Source organism: Gymnoscopelus braueri, assembly GCF_963280865.1.
Source record: "Gymnoscopelus braueri genome assembly, chromosome: 6".
Lineage (NCBI taxonomy): Eukaryota > Metazoa > Chordata > Actinopteri > Myctophiformes > Myctophidae > Gymnoscopelus > Gymnoscopelus braueri.
The window spans coordinates 34605348-34621880 of NC_137607.1; the positions used below are offsets into that span (position 1 = coordinate 34605348).

The 16533-nt window shown below is 43.9% G+C and overlaps 1 protein-coding gene across 16 annotated transcripts in view; it reads right to left on the minus strand.

Moving 5' to 3' along the window:
- herc2 (HECT and RLD domain containing E3 ubiquitin protein ligase 2) overlaps positions 1–16533 on the minus strand; it is an 86052-nt gene that overhangs the window by 44834 nt on the left and 24685 nt on the right. For 9 of the 16 annotated variants that reach the window (XM_080430748.1, XM_080430747.1, XM_080430756.1 and 6 more), the window contains 21 exons: positions 16342–16492; positions 15764–15969; positions 15434–15566; positions 14746–14873; positions 13982–14177; positions 13477–13610; positions 12908–13084; positions 12288–12424; positions 11750–11901; positions 11366–11557; positions 10291–10478; positions 9535–9727; positions 8320–8502; positions 7172–7356; positions 5745–5892; positions 4806–5002; positions 3700–3930; positions 2994–3132; positions 2340–2486; positions 1199–1341; positions 327–594 (listed from right to left, as the gene is read on the minus strand). In XM_080430748.1, the coding sequence (XP_080286874.1) occupies positions 327–594; positions 1199–1341; positions 2340–2486; positions 2994–3132; positions 3700–3930; positions 4806–5002; positions 5745–5892; positions 7172–7356; positions 8320–8502; positions 9535–9727; positions 10291–10478; positions 11366–11557; positions 11750–11901; positions 12288–12424; positions 12908–13084; positions 13477–13610; positions 13982–14177; positions 14746–14873; positions 15434–15566; positions 15764–15969; positions 16342–16492 (3628 nt within the window). The remainder of the gene's footprint in view (positions 1–326; positions 595–1198; positions 1342–2339; positions 2487–2993; positions 3133–3699; positions 3931–4805; positions 5003–5744; positions 5893–7171; positions 7357–8319; positions 8503–9534; positions 9728–10290; positions 10479–11365; positions 11558–11749; positions 11902–12287; positions 12425–12907; positions 13085–13476; positions 13611–13981; positions 14178–14745; positions 14874–15433; positions 15567–15763; positions 15970–16341; positions 16493–16533) is intronic. The other 7 variants (XM_080430749.1, XM_080430760.1, XM_080430757.1 and 4 more) reach the window with 3 other exon arrangements.

The window sequence follows — 16533 nt, forward strand, 5'->3', positions numbered from 1 at the left end:
TTCTTTTTTCATTGCAGTTGAAAAGGCTTTAGTAATGTGAGAGAAAAACACCTGCCATGAATCACTGGAGTGGATTTTTTTGTTAAAACTTTGTATACACGTTTGAAGGACCATGACAAAGACTTTTAATGTGTGGTAAAACTGAATGTCATGAAACCTTTAAGGTTGAACTTTGCAAATAGTGGAAACTGCAACATTGATGAATTGGAAACAAGCTAAGTGGACAGTTATAGTGTATCCCTACTGTCACACTATTATGAACACCAGCACAGCTACACAGCTGTGCCCACACATGTTGACTTGTGTCGTAGGACGCCGCACAGTACCTGGCGCACCAGAAGCGTTGCTCGTCGTCCCAGACAGAGACTTGAGGGCAAACTCGATGTTCTTCCTCTGGAAGCCCATCTCCATCAGCTGGAGGACGATGGGCAGAGGGGGGATGGGGGAGGTCTTCTGCTTCTTCTGCCGGGGCGGCCTGATGTGCTGCACAGTGACAGGGGTGGTGGCCTCGCTGGAGCTGCTCTCCTCAAACAGCGGAGATGAGGGGTGCGTGGACTCTACGGCTAGGTACTGGCACACCGCCAAGGCTGCGGCCTACGCGTACAGAGAAATGCGTTAATGGTTGGTGGTGGGAGAGTTACAGAACCGAGGAACTACCAGAAAAAGTGTGTAACTCAAGGCTCATGTTTCCTATACGTGAAGATGTTATAAGATCGACAGACTGTGGAGGACTATGCTGAAAGTGGAGAGATTCCATCTCTTTGGGTCCTTTCACATGGTAGAACCTGGCAGTAAAGCTACGCTCTGTGATTTGTTTTCCACGTACATTCTTGAAGGGGTTGATCTCTACATGGAAATAAATGTTTTGGAACTGTCTGAATTATTGTACATCTTAATATACCACATCAATTTTTACACCCAGGTTTACAAACATTACCTTCAACACAAAGAAACATTTTACAGCCACAAAACAAAGCAAATACAATTAAAAATGCATATTTCCCTGTAGTGTCAGTCCTTATTTCAGGAGCTCAAGTCTATCAACTAAAGAATGAAAATGTCTCTATTGCCATTTATTATTTTGGTGGCGCGGCTACCCCTTTGTCTACGCTTGAATTTGAACTTTACTCATATCCTATGTGTGTAACTAAGGAATATACACAGAATCTGAGTGGTTTGGTCTGTCCCACAGACTCACCTCGAGCTCCTGCCTGTCGAAAATGGCCTTGATGGGGGAGGGTTGGGTGGCGGAAGTGAGCAGCTGTTGCAGGAGGATGAGTGGGGGCAGGGGACCCTCTGGAGACAAGTCTCCCACATCGGGAGACGACACCACTGGGTCCTCTGTAGGAAAAGGACAGGACAGAAGGAACTACTACTTTAGCTTTTCTAATCTTTTACCCTCTCAGTTCGTTGCCTTTTGAGTCATCAAACACAGCCGCCCACTTCCCGCTGCAAACCTCCAAGATGTGCAAAGTGAGCAGCCTGGTTAAACGGTAAACAACCTTGTGCGTGAGCATGCGTGTGCGTGTGTGTGTGTGTGTGTGTGCGTGTGCGTGTGCGTGTGCGTGTGTGTGTGTGTGCGTGCGTGTGCATATTCATTCCCATGGCAGCCGCTATGCTCCATCAATATGAACCTGCTCGAGGAAAGCATGTACAGCTTGTTGCGAGAAGCGGTCGTGCCTTTACAACCCAAGTCAATCAGCGTTGTTACAGTGGAGAGAAATTATGTTCAATTGTGGAGGGGAAGGGCAGAATAATTTGTCCCGTCTGTCTAACATCCCTTGGAACTTTTCTACAACTTGTGTGGCAATTAAAATTGTTAGGACACTGCTAAACGGTATAGAGGAATACAGCAGAAAGACAGTTAGACCCATAGACTGTTAGACACCACCCACTGTACACAGTGCTGGAATGGAATGGAACTCCACTGTTTGTTTTTATCCCCCTTTGATATGCTTTGACATATTTGTCTCAGAGATTTCATAATTTCTGGCGACAGTCACAGTGGACAAAGTGTGTGCTATCTCTTTCCATCAACTAATTGCCATCTGGTTGTGTTTGTAGTCAGAGAGAGAGGGATTATAGAGGTTTGTGCCTCTATATAAATAAAACAATATCACGAGCACCTTGAATTTCTGACTATTCACACACGATATACTGTAGGTGTCTTTGCGGTGATGTTCGGCTAGTTCGGAAATCTTGGCGGTGCAAGAACTGCAGAAACAAACTTGGGCAAGGAAATGCACTTGTTTGTTTTCTCCGTAATTAAGCCATTTTGTTGTTATTACCTTGCCGAACTTTGTTTGCGCAAGAAGTATGCTACAGGGTGATGCTCTTACCACTGGGGTTGGGTCCTGTGTCCTGAACGGCCGGCTGGGACAGGATCTGTCTGAGTTTGTCCTGGTGAGAAAGCAGGGCCCGTGCTGCCTTGAGAATGTACAGCCTGAGCTGCTGGCAGCGTAGCAAAAGGACGTCCACCTGGTCTGCTGAACACACACAGACACAGACAAATTGGCAAAAATTATAGCAGTGGTTCTCAAACGTTTTAATTTCGAGTACCCCATAACCGTTACAGACGGAACCCCCTTTAGTTGTTCTTTTTTTAAGGAATCCTGAGGTTCCCTGGACCCCACTTTGAGAGCCATTGCAGCTTATGGGTCAGACTACAGTTTCCTAAGAACTAAAGTGGATTAGTGCATTAGAGCGCATACAACTGCCCAGGGACACTGATGAGACACAGATTTCATAAATCAAGGTTTTGCTCAATGCTTTGTATATTAACATTATTAACAACATAAAAAAAAGTTTTACCCTCAGCTCGCCCAGTCTACATGTCCCTGAGCAAGACACTTAACCTCTAACAGCCCCCGGCCCCATGTGCACTCGTCTGAGCCATCTGAGCAGCTATGACAGAGGGAACTCTGCTGTGTGAAGCAGTAAAGGTAATTTGCCCTCCCCGGGGACCAGAAAATACTCCCTTTCCTTTCCAATACCTGTGAGAGCTCGGCTAAGGGACTTCTTCATGCGTTGTTTCTCAAGCTTGCTGCCTGCTAGGTTGACCAGCTGGGCCCACACTGCCAGCATGGGCTCCGTGAAGGGCAGGTTTTGCACACTGAAGGACACGACAGGCAGCTAAATGGAAAACAAACACATGTCATGGCATCAGCACTGAGGTCCAAATGTGCTACATAACAGGCTCATTTGTGACTCACGTAAAGGTACGTATGATGAGCAGAGAAGCAGGGATACTGAATACTGAAAATGGGTTCAATGCATCTATCAAAGACAGAAAGTTCCCTCTCTCGGTTGCTTCTCTCAAACCAGTGTTATTCATAAGATTGGCTGCAGTAAATAAATACTTATAGTATTAAACATGAGGGTCCATTGATCAGTTGCTTATTTAAGCACTTGAACCCTTGCGTCCCTATTTGGGGAATGTCATTTTTGTCATTTGGCGAAAATAGCAGATTGTGTGAGTAGAAGCTCACAACATGTTGTAGCGTGACGTGTTGTAAGCTTGTAGATCTGCTATTTTTGGTGAAGAGATTTGGTGTAGATGGAAAAAAGGAAGGGGCAAAGTACAGACCCCTGGTGGAACTTTAGAGAAATAGCACGGAGGCCTATTGAATACTACTGACATTTGGTCGATAGGTGTTGTGATATAGCTTGTTGCCCAGCTCTACATGAACACCTGCGTACCGGTTTGAGTTGGCTAAGCAGGCACACTCGGCAGGTCCGCATCTCGTGAAACTGGACGGTGATGCGCCCTTTTGGCGTGATACGCGTGACCGTTCCCTCTCCGTACTCCTCGTGAACCACCTGACCTCCCAGCCTGAGCCGTCCATCGATCCCCCCGATCACAGCCAGCACGGCCATCAGACTTCCCACCCTGGGACCCTCTGACTCTGGGAAATAGTCCTCCAGGAAACACTGTGAAAAGAGGAGCAGAGGGGTCTTATGTTAAATTAATAGAACTCACCTGAACCAGGGTCTGTATCCATTACACTCACCCCTTATACTGCTCCAAAGAATAGGCGAACACTTGGTTCCCTTAATGTTTTGGAGCAGAAAAGTGTATATCGTTGCTGTCATTTTTCAACGTTTTTTTTTTTTTAATGAATCAGTGCTTATAAAAAGTGATGATGATAATATAAGGACACATTCAAGTATCTGACAATGTATAAAGTCACCATACCAACTTTGATGAGGCAGTATTGTATTTCCTGAAAAGTTAGTATTTTGGATATAGCTGGTTTCTGCCCGACAGCAGAGATATATACAGTAGAACATTGCTCGCTAAAACTGCAAATAATTATAATAATTAAGGGAACAAAGTGCTACTATTTTTTTTGGAGCAGTATATATCCCACCCTTAAGTCCTCACCCACCATTTTGTCAAATTATATTATTATTTGAGCAGAAAAGTGATGCAAGACTATTTAAATGAGGCTGTCAGTTTGTCTGAATGTTACTCTTATCAGCAGTTGTCCACCAGAGGGTGCTGAAGTAGCTCAACTATGCAGACTGTCAGTTTACCGTGTTTCTTTAGTATAATATACTACAAATTGTCAAAAGTGTGTTAGCTACGTCTTCTGTATGAAAGCTAATATAGAAATGACATGTGTCATTATAACCATTATTTATGGCTATAATACATGAGTATAAGGATTATTTTCAGCTACACTACTTGTATTACTCTTACTAGAGGTTACAAATACTTCCTACTACTACTGACTTAAAGCACAGTTGTTCAAGATACAGTTTCAGATGACATTTAGAGGTTTCAGTTGTATGTCAATGCTTACAGCCTCAGACTGGCGTCCCGTCATGACCTCAGTGATGGAGCTGAGCTGAGTGTTGATGTAGTCGTTGATCAGGCCGTTCCATTGGACCAGAGAGTGAAGGGTGCGCAGGACGGCCACTATCTCCTCAGCCAGCGTGCTGCTGTGAGTGGCTGTGAGAGAGGCCTGTGGGCGGGACTTCCTCCGTCGCAGGGAACCCTCTGTGGCAGCCGGAGAGCAGAGATTTGACAGATGTAGATGTATAGATTCCACATATCTGTGTGTGTGTGTGTGCGTGCGTGTGTGTCTTTCCCATATCCCAAGAACCATTTAACCAATCCCCTTCACATTTGGCACTGCTTTCATAATTGGCTTATGTATTGCTGATGCTGAATGCTGACGCCCCAAAGAAGTGGAGTGTTGAGTGTGAAGTCGGTAGGATCAATGGTTTTCCAGAACAGTGCATCACAATTCTATTCAAATCAGTGCAAAATTATATATAATGGGTGTCGGGTGAAGGGTACAGCACTATGCTACTAGCTACTATTCTTCTATTTATTTATTTATATTTTATTATGAGCTAGTGAAATGGTGAAAGTGGGGGTAAACTTCTTACTTTCTTGGCAAATTTGAATTATTACTTTAATTTTACCATCTTTTTGAACAATAATCCTGTTTTTTGTAATATAAAGAATAATAAAATCAGTGGGAAATTCCTTGGGTGAACCACATATTTGGCAATAAAGTGTTTATGATTTGGATCCTTTTAACCACATGAACCATAGCCATTTGTCATGAAAGGCAAACGTGGTGCAAATTTGGCATAAAGGGGGGAAAAAAAGGAGAGGCCAAGTATAAACCCCTGGGGGACCCCATTCTACTAAATTAGTATAGGGTTTAAATGGTTAATCTCTCCTTTATTGTATTATTCTATAACAAAAGTGGGCTGATGTGTGAGTGTACCTCTGAGCAGTGGCAGGTCAGAGGAACAGGTGCTCAGCAGGCTGCCCAGGAAGCCAAACAGCTTCTCCACCAGGAACTTCATGTCCTTAGAGCGCTCCATCTTGTCCCAGGACGGCAGCACCGCCTGCAGGAGCCGCAGCGCCAGGATCTGCCGAACACACGTTGGACTAAATCAGGGATGCCAGCGGCACAAATCCTCAGTGTTCAACTGTTCATTTAACTCTGAGAGAGTACAAATGGAACCAAATGGACTTGGTTCCATTTGTCCACTCTCAGACTTACAGACCCTTAAGGGTCCATTTGGTTCCAGTTGTATAATCTCAGAGTTACAGACCCGTAAGGGTCCATTTGGTTCCATTTGTACCCCCTTACGGTTAAATGAACAGAGGACTTTACCGTGTACCTATTAATATGCATTTAGTTGTGCTATGAAGTCATTTGAGATATTTGAGTGTTCCCATATCTCAAACAACAGCTGTGAACTAGTAAATATATATTATTAAATATGACAGGATCCACTATTTTGTTTCTATGGTTATCAGCTACACTATGGCTTTATGCAAAGCATTTTTTGTTCCATCAGTTTTTTGTTGTAAAAACTGGTTGCTCTCTTAGTAATCTTTCTGATATAAGGCCTCTTCATGTAGTCATAAAGAGACTTCAGGTGCTGTATTGACTATGCTTCACAGCGTTCAAGTACCTCTCAGGTCTTCAATACAAACTTCAAATAAACCCTCAACAACGCTATCACAACTAGTAAACACTAGATGGCTCAGCCTTGCATAAAATTAGTCAGGATCAACTCACATAACAGATGTCGTCATCTCTATAGCACGTACTGTAAAGCATGCGTAACGTATAGAAACATCCACAATCAATCGTGATGATGTTTCAAGAAGATACATTCAAAATCTCATGTTGTTGGATTGCATGTACAGTTCTGACTTCAGTGAATACCCAGTATTGATTTCTGTAAGACCATGTGTAGGTTTGCACTTCATTTACTGTCCTTAGGGAGGACAAAAGGCCCTTGTAGACAATCTGAAATGTAAACTTGGACGTTCTCCCACTATAAGAACACAGCCTTCCTCTGTTCCTCTGTGGTGATACACTGACTGACTGCTTCACTGTCTTCTCATACATACAGTATGTAATATTAAAGTTACATTTATGATTTGTCACCCAATAAATGGTTAATTAACATTAACACATTTTATATTTTCAGACTGTATAAGTAGGCATTACATCACAAAAAAAATATGTTAAAAGTAATGCTAATGTAAATGATAAAAGGCATAAATGTGATTAAAAAAATAAAATAGAAATAAACAGTTTGAACTGATTTGATCATTTTTCACAAACTTTAACGATCTTATGAATCACAAACTATCAGGGATTTTTTCAGACACATGTTCTGTTAAAGCCACCTGTCTTTGCAGCGTGATGGCGTTGAAGGACTGGTGTCCCTCCACGATGCGGATGAGGAGGCCGATCCATGCGGAGGTGCTGAGGGTGCTGCACATCTGCGGCATCAGGGCGATGCTGCGGATGAACCCCAGCGTGCACCAGCTCCTGTGCTGCTCCCGAGACACCAGCCTGTGGGACGGACAGCCTGAAGACAAGGAGACGGGACACGTTATGGTCCATCCTACGACAATGTCGCACGCCGTAAATAGCCAACCTACAAGTACTTCTACTACTTGTAGGTCGGCTGTTTTCGTCGCGCGAGTAAGTATGAACCGGGCTTTAGTACGAGAGCACTACCCATAAGCCATCGTTTGTAGTCCTTGTTCTGGCCTTATTTGGAGGGAAACAGTGTACACACAGGGCTGCAATAGTATGTGGTGTACTATCATGACATATATATCATACATTTTGGTGACCATAACCACATTCAACCTGGCACCCCTACTTTGGGCAAGTCATTATAGGTGAAAATGTTAAAGAAATAGTAAAAATCTTCTTAAAGTAGTGAAAATAGCTGACCTTTTTCACGAAGTTCACAAGTTCTGTCTGAATAAAAGCAAAACCCTGCCAAAAAAAATCCTTTAAATAAAAGAAATAAATGGTGTTCCCAATTTGTATTGCCTTATACCCCCCCCACCCCGCCACATTCCGCGGCCATAGCTGAATGGGTAGAGAGGCCATCTGGGAATCAGAAGGTCCACTGTTCGCTCCCTGGTCAACCCAGTCGATGTGTCAAAGACACCAAATCCCTAAACCCCTAATTGCTCCCACCTATTAAAAGTGGCCACGGGGCGCCTGCTGGCCTAGCGGTCCAGGCGCATACCACATATGCCGGTAATCCAGCCTGACAGCGTGTCGCGAGTTCGACTCCCGATCCTGACGACCTTTGCTGTGTGTCACCCCCCTATCTCTCTCCCCATTTCCTGTCAGCATAATTTTCTATCAAAAAGGCAGAAAAAGCCCCCAAAAATATCTTTAAATTTTTTTAAAGTGGCCACTACTCCTAATAGTAAGGATCTGTAAATGCAGATCATGCAGAGGACAGATTTCACGTATGTGCAAAATACAGTGACAAATAATAACCCAAAGGGAGTGGTCAATGTGTTACCCGACTTGTCGTTGGCTCCGCTTTCTACCAGCACCCTGAGCAGCCCACAGAGGGTGCGAGTGGCGTCTGTCTGTAACACCTCTGCATAGATGCCAGAGGACAGCGACAGAGTCTTCAGCAGGTTGACTGTACTGGTCAGCATCATGGCTGTGGGGTGGTTGCTCTTCTCCACTGGTTCCCCTTCTGGAAAGCAGAAACAAAACTAATCAGCACTCGTTCTGCCTAGATCTGATATTAATAATGGGACTATGGCTGATTTATATTTTGTTGTGTGCTGGTGTCATACACCGAAAATAGACGTTCTTCAAGCTCGCGTTGTGAGCTTGTAGACTGGCTATTATTTGTTTTAATCTTCATATTACTGGTCCATTATAAGATGGTACAATTTCTGTCTACTTGCAATGCATCTCAGAAGTGGGACAAAAGCGTCCTCCAATGACATCACCAGTGGTAATTTCACTTTATTTTTTTAATGATACAAGTGCAATGGCTTCTATTTCAGTGTGCTAACTTTCCAGGAAGAAGTGTAGTGTATGTAGTCATTGGGGAAAGTTTCTGAACTGTCTACAACCATCTCTGAGACAAAGAGAGAATAGACAGAAATGGTGCCATCTTATAAAGCCATTAAAGCCAATTATATAAGATAAAGTTGAAAATGGGAGACAGACTGATATTTGAAATAGCTTCTGATAACAGCCAGTATATTTAAGATACTTTTTAAATATTCATGAAGAACTTTATGAATGAGAAACAGAATTAGTTAAAAAGATAAACACTTAAAGAAATAAGAAATACAGTGACTTATATCTCATTAAAGGCCTCTCTTCCTGCAACATACTACTATATTGTCATGTCCAGGGGGTGTACTTGTACAGTACATCAAGCTGCCTCATGCTACAGAGCCAGGAGATAAGCTCCTGACCTATGGGCCACATGGCTCGGGAAGGTTTGGTTCCCAAGGCTACTTACTTACTTACTTAAAGGCATTTCTAAGAGTCCTGGTGGGCAGGCATGGTATTTACAGAATTAAGACAGAATAGAAACAGATTATTGTACTGTGTAGCGTAGGCCATACAACATTTATCCTGCTCTGAAATTCACTGAATATTACACTTGCACTGTAGGTGCAAGAAAGTGATAGAGGGGATACACGGAGGGCAGATGTTGGTGTGTTACACAAATCAAGTTATTATTTTAATCTGGCAGAGTGCTGACCTGTGTCGTCCTCTGTGTCAGAGTCCTCTGTGGCGGGCTGGGTGGCGGGCGGTGGCTCTGCCAGTTTGAGGTCATACTTGCCCTCCTTGCCCATCCGGTAGGAGTTGGTGCTACTGGTGTCCCACTGGACTCTGATCCATCCGTCCTCGCCCAGCTCTCCGATGACCCGACCCAGCCCAGGCGCCGGCCCGTCCTGTAACCAGAGCACACAAAGTCGTGTCAATTATGTTGTTGAAAACTATGGCGACAAAATGTTCATCAAATCGCTCTGAAAGTGATCCCAACGATATCGTTCACCACTTTCGTATAGTTGTGTTGTGGACACGCAAATTGGTACACATGATCTCTATGGTCATGTGAGTGACCAAGACGGATCTGTTTGATTTTTCATATCCCATCCTGATTGGCTAAGATCTTAAGTTTGCAGGAGTGGCCCGTTTTGAACAAAATGCCGCAAATCATGAACGCACCGTCCGATTGCGGTGAAACTTTGCACGCACATTCGCACTACGTTGAATGTTTTTTTTATATTACTCCAACAAATGTTGTCCAAACATCACGCAAATCAGTACACATTATCTCTATAGTCAAGTGATCAAGACAGATCCGTCCGATTTCCGAACATTGGTGGCCTACAATAACCTACCTGACCTGGCAGAGACCTATGCTCCGAGGAGCACTTTTTCTAGTTTACTATAAGCTCACTAATACTATTCATCTACACCCTAACCCTAACCCTATTTTAATCCTACTGACCTGATCTCCCCATTTCCAATCCAGTCCTCTCATGACTCTGGTGCCGATCTTCATCATGGCGGCCAGCTCTGGGCCAGAGGCGGGCAGTGGGGCTGGAGCTGCCTCCTTCCTGGACTCCTCCAGGACGGTGGCTGAGCCTCCATGTGCACATAGACTCAGGTCCTCCTCACTGCTGTCTGTGCTGGGACCTGAGAACAAAACAAAACAATGGCATGTGATCCTCCTCTGGTCCTTCACAGTGAATGAAAAATTACAACAACGTGAAGACAAGAAGACGGTGTTCTTTTTTACAAACAATGTAATAATTTTTTTTTTTGGAAAAGTCCACAAGAGGGCACTCTAACACAACTTAGGAATGATCCCTCGACGGAATGGACGGATGTGACATCATCCCAAAAAACCTCCCTTCCGTCCACCCCTATATTAGGATTTGTAGAAAAACACTTCTAGCTCGGATTCTTTTTTTGTGTGAAAATGAGCCATTTTCAACAGGCGATAGCAAAAAAATGGCCGATCACGGTAAAAACGTTTTTATTCCAGTGGATAGACGAGACCTCCCTCACCCCCAAGACACTTTTTGTTTACATCCGCGTGCCCGTCGTGGCTTCTGCGGCTCTCCAAACATCGTCAAAACATGGTAAAAAAACACTGGCACCACCGGATGAAGCGGATGCATAATACCTGGCAGTGAATGTGTTAAGCTCTGCCAGTCTATATCTTTCAATAGCCCGTAGCCATTGTGAAATCAACATCAGAATGTTCAGTTCTCAAGCTCATCAACCTGAAAAGGCTGGTCTCTGCATAATTGTATGTATGCAACAACTAACTGATTAGTCAACAAATTCCAATGACTATTAGTCAGCTAAGAACTTCTTTAGTCAAGTATATCCCTAGGATTTAATGTAATGCTGCACTAATGTGATGTCGAGTGTCTTGTTCGTAGTCTTGCGTTAAATGTTAAATGTCTTCTTGTTGGACTGCCACAATACAAGATGTTGAAGAAAAAGTGTATCTACTGCCAAGTATACTTGGCAGTAAAGTGACTGTGATGTCTCTATAAGTGGAGCATGCTCACCGATGAGCCTGAGTATGCTCTGTGTGAGGGCCAGCATGCCGGAGTTGAGCAGCAGACTGAGGCTGTTGGCTCCGTGCTTCAGGGACAGCATGTGGATCATGGACAGGAGGAAGCGGGCTTGTGGAATGGTGCCGAGACTCGGGCCTGCCGGGTTCTCGTTGGTGATGGTCTGCAGGGGAACGGGTTGCACACCTGGTGCACGGGCAAAAATTCATAGTACGTACTTTAGCTTGGGTTACCTTCTGATCATGCAGCTACGGATATATGATAACCAGCTATGTAAATGATATGATAACAAACTATGATTACCAGCTATGTATATGTGACCTGTTTATTTCAGGTGTCATATATGAACTATGGTGTCTACAGAGGCGGGCTGCTCACCCAGCTCTTTAAACTTGACGCTGGCCTCCAGCAGGATGTTGCGGACGTTCTGGATGGCCCACGAGTACAGCTTGCCGAAGGTCACCTCCAGCAGCATGCGGTTGAATGGGGGGATCAGATCCACGTCCTTAAGGCAGTCTGACAGAGGCTCACTGGCAGCCACAGACGAAACATTAGAGCAGCTCAGTAAATTAATCCATTGCCATAGGCTTGACCGACATAGCTGCTTTCATTATGTCATTAACAGCTCTTTAGTTGGTCGAGCAGACATGCGTTTAGAGAATTTAGTTACCAAAGCTTTTGTTGAGAATGTATGCTACAGCTGGACTATGATTTGGCCATACCCACTTTTACACTGACGTTCGTACTTTGGGCAAATTGTCCAAAGTTTCAATATTTGCAAAAATAGCCGTTCCACAAGCTTATAGATCAGCTATTTTCACTATTTGTCGTACAACAAAGTATATACTGTAATGTTTTGGGTAATTAGGGTGCTTAGACAAATAGTATGATGTAAAGTGAAAGCCTGTAGACATACCCAATGTTGGTCCCTTCTGGTATGACCCGCTGCCAGCCACACAGCATGGCGTACTGCACCGAAGGCAGCAGGAAGCTCTTGGAGGCCAGCTTCAGCATGGTGTCGATACCCTCCAGTCGAACCTCCGCCCTCTCCAGCTGTGGGGCGAGGAGAGGCAGTCACGTTTAACAACTCTGTTTGGGATCCTTCACTTAATTTAGAAGGCGGCTACTACATGCGACCTCTAAGAATCTCCTCTCTGAACTCCCGCCCATTCATTTCTTTTCTTTTTGCTTTCTTTCCTGGAAAATAACTAAATGATGGATCTTGCACGAAAAAGAATTTCACCCACTGATTTACACCTGTGAACCTGTGATGTGACCAAAAACGGATTTTTATTCTGACAGATTTAAAGTAAGGCTTCAAGTAATTTTGGTAGTTTATTTGCTGCATTTAGTTTTAATGAGGGTTTTTTTTTCGTCATATTTTGCTAGTGTGCATATGTGCAAAATCATCTATGGAAATTTCCTCTATGAGCATCTTCATTGGTTGCTGTATTGACCCAATATCTCCTTGTGGAATAAATAAAGTTATATCTTCTATGTTTCAAATTAAGTGTTTTTTGATTTTAGAAGTCTTACCTGTTTCAGGAGACACTTCCTCATCTTCTCCACATCAAGAGGTTCTTCTTTCAGTGCAAACTCCACTATGATGGCCATGAGGCTGGACTGAGAGAAGATGCCCATAACACTGTGCTTCAGCCACCTGTACTTCTGAACACTGTTCACCGTGTTCAGGAGAGGATGCCACTTGTCCTGCTATGAAAACATCAATACAACAATGTTAGGTTTCACAAAAACTGCAACCGTTACATTACTCTAGGTAAGAAATTGTATGCAAGAATAATTTGCCTGAAACAGGACTGGAAAAAGACTGGATAAATCTTAATTGTACGTAAACCCCAATGTGATGACACCCTATGCAAGGGGTAATTAATCACCTTCCCTGACGGACCGGTGTCAAGAACCTGTTCATTAGTAACACAGCCTAAAGACCAATCACACCTTCAGCAATGCCTGAAGACCAGTCATTCATACTTTCTGTGTGTGCCATTTGCATGCCATTAAAAATAATAAGACACACGAGAAATGAGTTCGACAGATAATGCCAGCACATAAAAAGACCCAGGAGAGAGAAAGGGAATGAGCACCTTGGGTGTTTTGTTAGTGGGTGATTTCCTGTCACCAGACGTGGGGTTAATGGGGACAATCAGCTCCTCTTCGTTGGTCCCTTCATTCTCCAGCTTTGGCTCCTCTAAGTCAGCAGACTCTGACTTTTTAGGCACTGAAGTTAAAGGAAATCCAACACATAATGTCAACACACAACAACTTAATTGTATTGGATATTGAGATTTGGCCCATGATAATGTAACAATGTGGTCCATCTCTACTGGCAATATCCCTATAGTTACCACTCAAACCCTATACACTTAGTTGACCAGAGTCCCCCATGACACTAGGTGCCCTCCTGTTTACGCTCTAAATATCTTTGCCGAAAATAGTCAATCTACAAGCTCACATTGTAGAACGGCTATTTTTCCCACATGTGCGCATCAGAATAGGGGTGCTACTGTAGGTTTCAAGTGGTTAATAATATAAGACAAGATACAACTTGACCTCTGGGGGGGATGGGGGGGGGTCATTGGGTATGGGTACCTCTTTTTTTCCTGCGGTCCCTGATGAGTTTCCGCGTGATTCTCTTCCAGCGGGGCTGAGAACTCAGCAGCTTCAACTTTGACACGATGGACAGGTCGTTGCTCACGGCCGGTCGTAGCTCGTTGAACAGGAAGCGCAGTCGCTCGATGACCGGGGCACACACCTCCTTATAGGAACGACCCTGCTCCTGGTGGGTCTGAGGATCCAAGCACATCATACATCACTTTCAGTTACAGTCACAGTACAACGCCAAAATGTGCAAAATACGTTTTGTAAGAGAATAACGAATTTCAGTGCACCTCGAACTAGGATTTGGTCATAAAATTACGCATTGTGTTCAAGTGATAGTTAATTTAGTAGCAACATAGGCCTTTTTTAGCCCCAGAAAATGAATGAAAGACCTGTCCCACCAAGTATGAACATTGGTGTAGCTTTGCTTAAGTAAACACTGTGTCGTGCAAAATTGAGTTTTCTTACGAAGCAACAAGTCATGCTACTCCTTGTATAACAAATCAGTTACACAGAACCTGGCTCCCACACGTCATTAAAGATTCAGAGGAGCACTCGTATTACAGCGTTATCATCCTCAGACGTTGGACAGCTCTCAAGCCTGATCTATACTTAGTCGTACTATGGTGTCCCGTGTCGAAAATCTACAAGCTCACAACATGTCATGATGGGACACGTTGTGAGCATGTAGATCTGCTATTTTGGGCACGGGACACGGCACACTTAGTATAAATCAGGTTTCACACACGCCGTACCTTGATTAAAGAGCACTTGGCCTGGTACACCATGCGGCACACGTCAATCACAGATTTGGGGAGGGACCTCTGCTTCCCCTGGTCCACAACCAAGGCACACTGATTGACAAGTGAGAGTGCAACATGACCTGTGACAGGAACAGATAGATAGCATGTTGTTTAGACAGATGCTAGGTTCATTATTTACCTGGTATCCTAGTTACTTGAGGCACTACACTTTGCATTATATTTATGCGATTCATTATTAAGTTTATTGTAAGTCACTCTGGATAAGAGCGTCTGCTAAATGCCTAAATTGTAACAGTTCTGTCAGTGAACGAGAAAGCATGCACTTGATGCCTGCTATATAGCTTAACAAGGCATTGGACATTTGCACATGTGGTGGTTAAATATGTACATGGAAAGGTTTGTTAAAGTTTTTTTCCAAGAAGAGAACATTTTGGTTGATAGACAACAAGATAGAGCAAAGCAGTTGTGTCTTTATATGCAGGGTAATTTATTTATTTTGGGCCATCCCATGAATTCCACCATAGCTCAAATTGAAATAAATGGCATTCATAAAATTGAAACGTTGATGTCCTCACAGATATAGTAATACAAATGTGTGTGTGTGTGTGTGTGTGTGTGTGTGTGTGTGTGTGTGTGTGTGTGTGTGTGTGTGTGTGTGTGTGTGTAGATGCTAGTTTACCCAGATCTTGGTGTTTTAGCAGGCAGCAGAGCAGCAGGCGCCCGACCTCCTCTACGGGATGCTCCAGTGGGAAGGTGATGGGGGTGATGAGATGATACTGCTTACAACAACGCTCGATTTGGCATAGAAAGTCCTACAATGGTGTCACAGACAATACACACAAAAACGCAATGTGTAAAATGCTTGCTCGTCTTCCCGACTGTAACCCTAAAGTGAAGGCAAGGGGTGTCCCGCCCTCTGCTCACAGTAAAATGTATGGAAGAGATAACCTTTTCATAATTGGTTAAATCAATGAGTTCCATTAACTGCCATATACAGTACATACTGTACCTTCACAGTGTGGTCCTGAGTGTTGTTGTCTGCGATGGCCTGGAGGAAGGGCTGTGCGTGGTCGCTGAGGGTTATCCTGCGGAAGTACAGCTTGGTCTTGTCTGGGTTGGTGGAGCTGCAGTGGTCCTCATCCTTCTCCTCGTTGTAGTTGTAGTGAATCTGACTGGTCTGAAGGCCCCCAGAGAATATGGACGACTGGAGCCACTCTGGGGGAGGCAGGGGGAGCACAAAACAGGTTAGATCAGGGCAAAACCAGTCTGAAGTTTTGAAGTGTGAGTGAGTGAGTGAGTGAGTGGGTGAGTGAGTGAGTGAGATTGTGGTGAGGAGAATCTGAATAACTGCCACAGGTATCAACATCTTTCTCTTTAATAAAATAATCGACTTTGGGGTGAAAGATTTCAAATTCGTTTTTCTTTTCCTACAGTTTTTTTGTGCAATACTGTTGCACGATGAAGTATACAATGGGGCTTAAGCAGTTAATCAGACTAATTGATTTAATTGATTATAAAAAAATAAATAAAAGTATTTATTTTTTATGTGGCGATTAATCACAAATAATCAATAGTAAAACAACTCACTGGCACATTCTATCTCCATGGCGGACAGGGGGGTGCTCATGGTCAGGTAGGAGGCATGCAGGCCCAGCAGCAGTCCCAGGTTCCTCTCCGTGTCAATGAGCGGCGAGGACAGACTGCTGAGGTCTGGGGTTGTCACTGTCTCCTGGTTGGGCTAGAGATGACAAGGCAGTTAGAAAGACGATAAACAGCTTT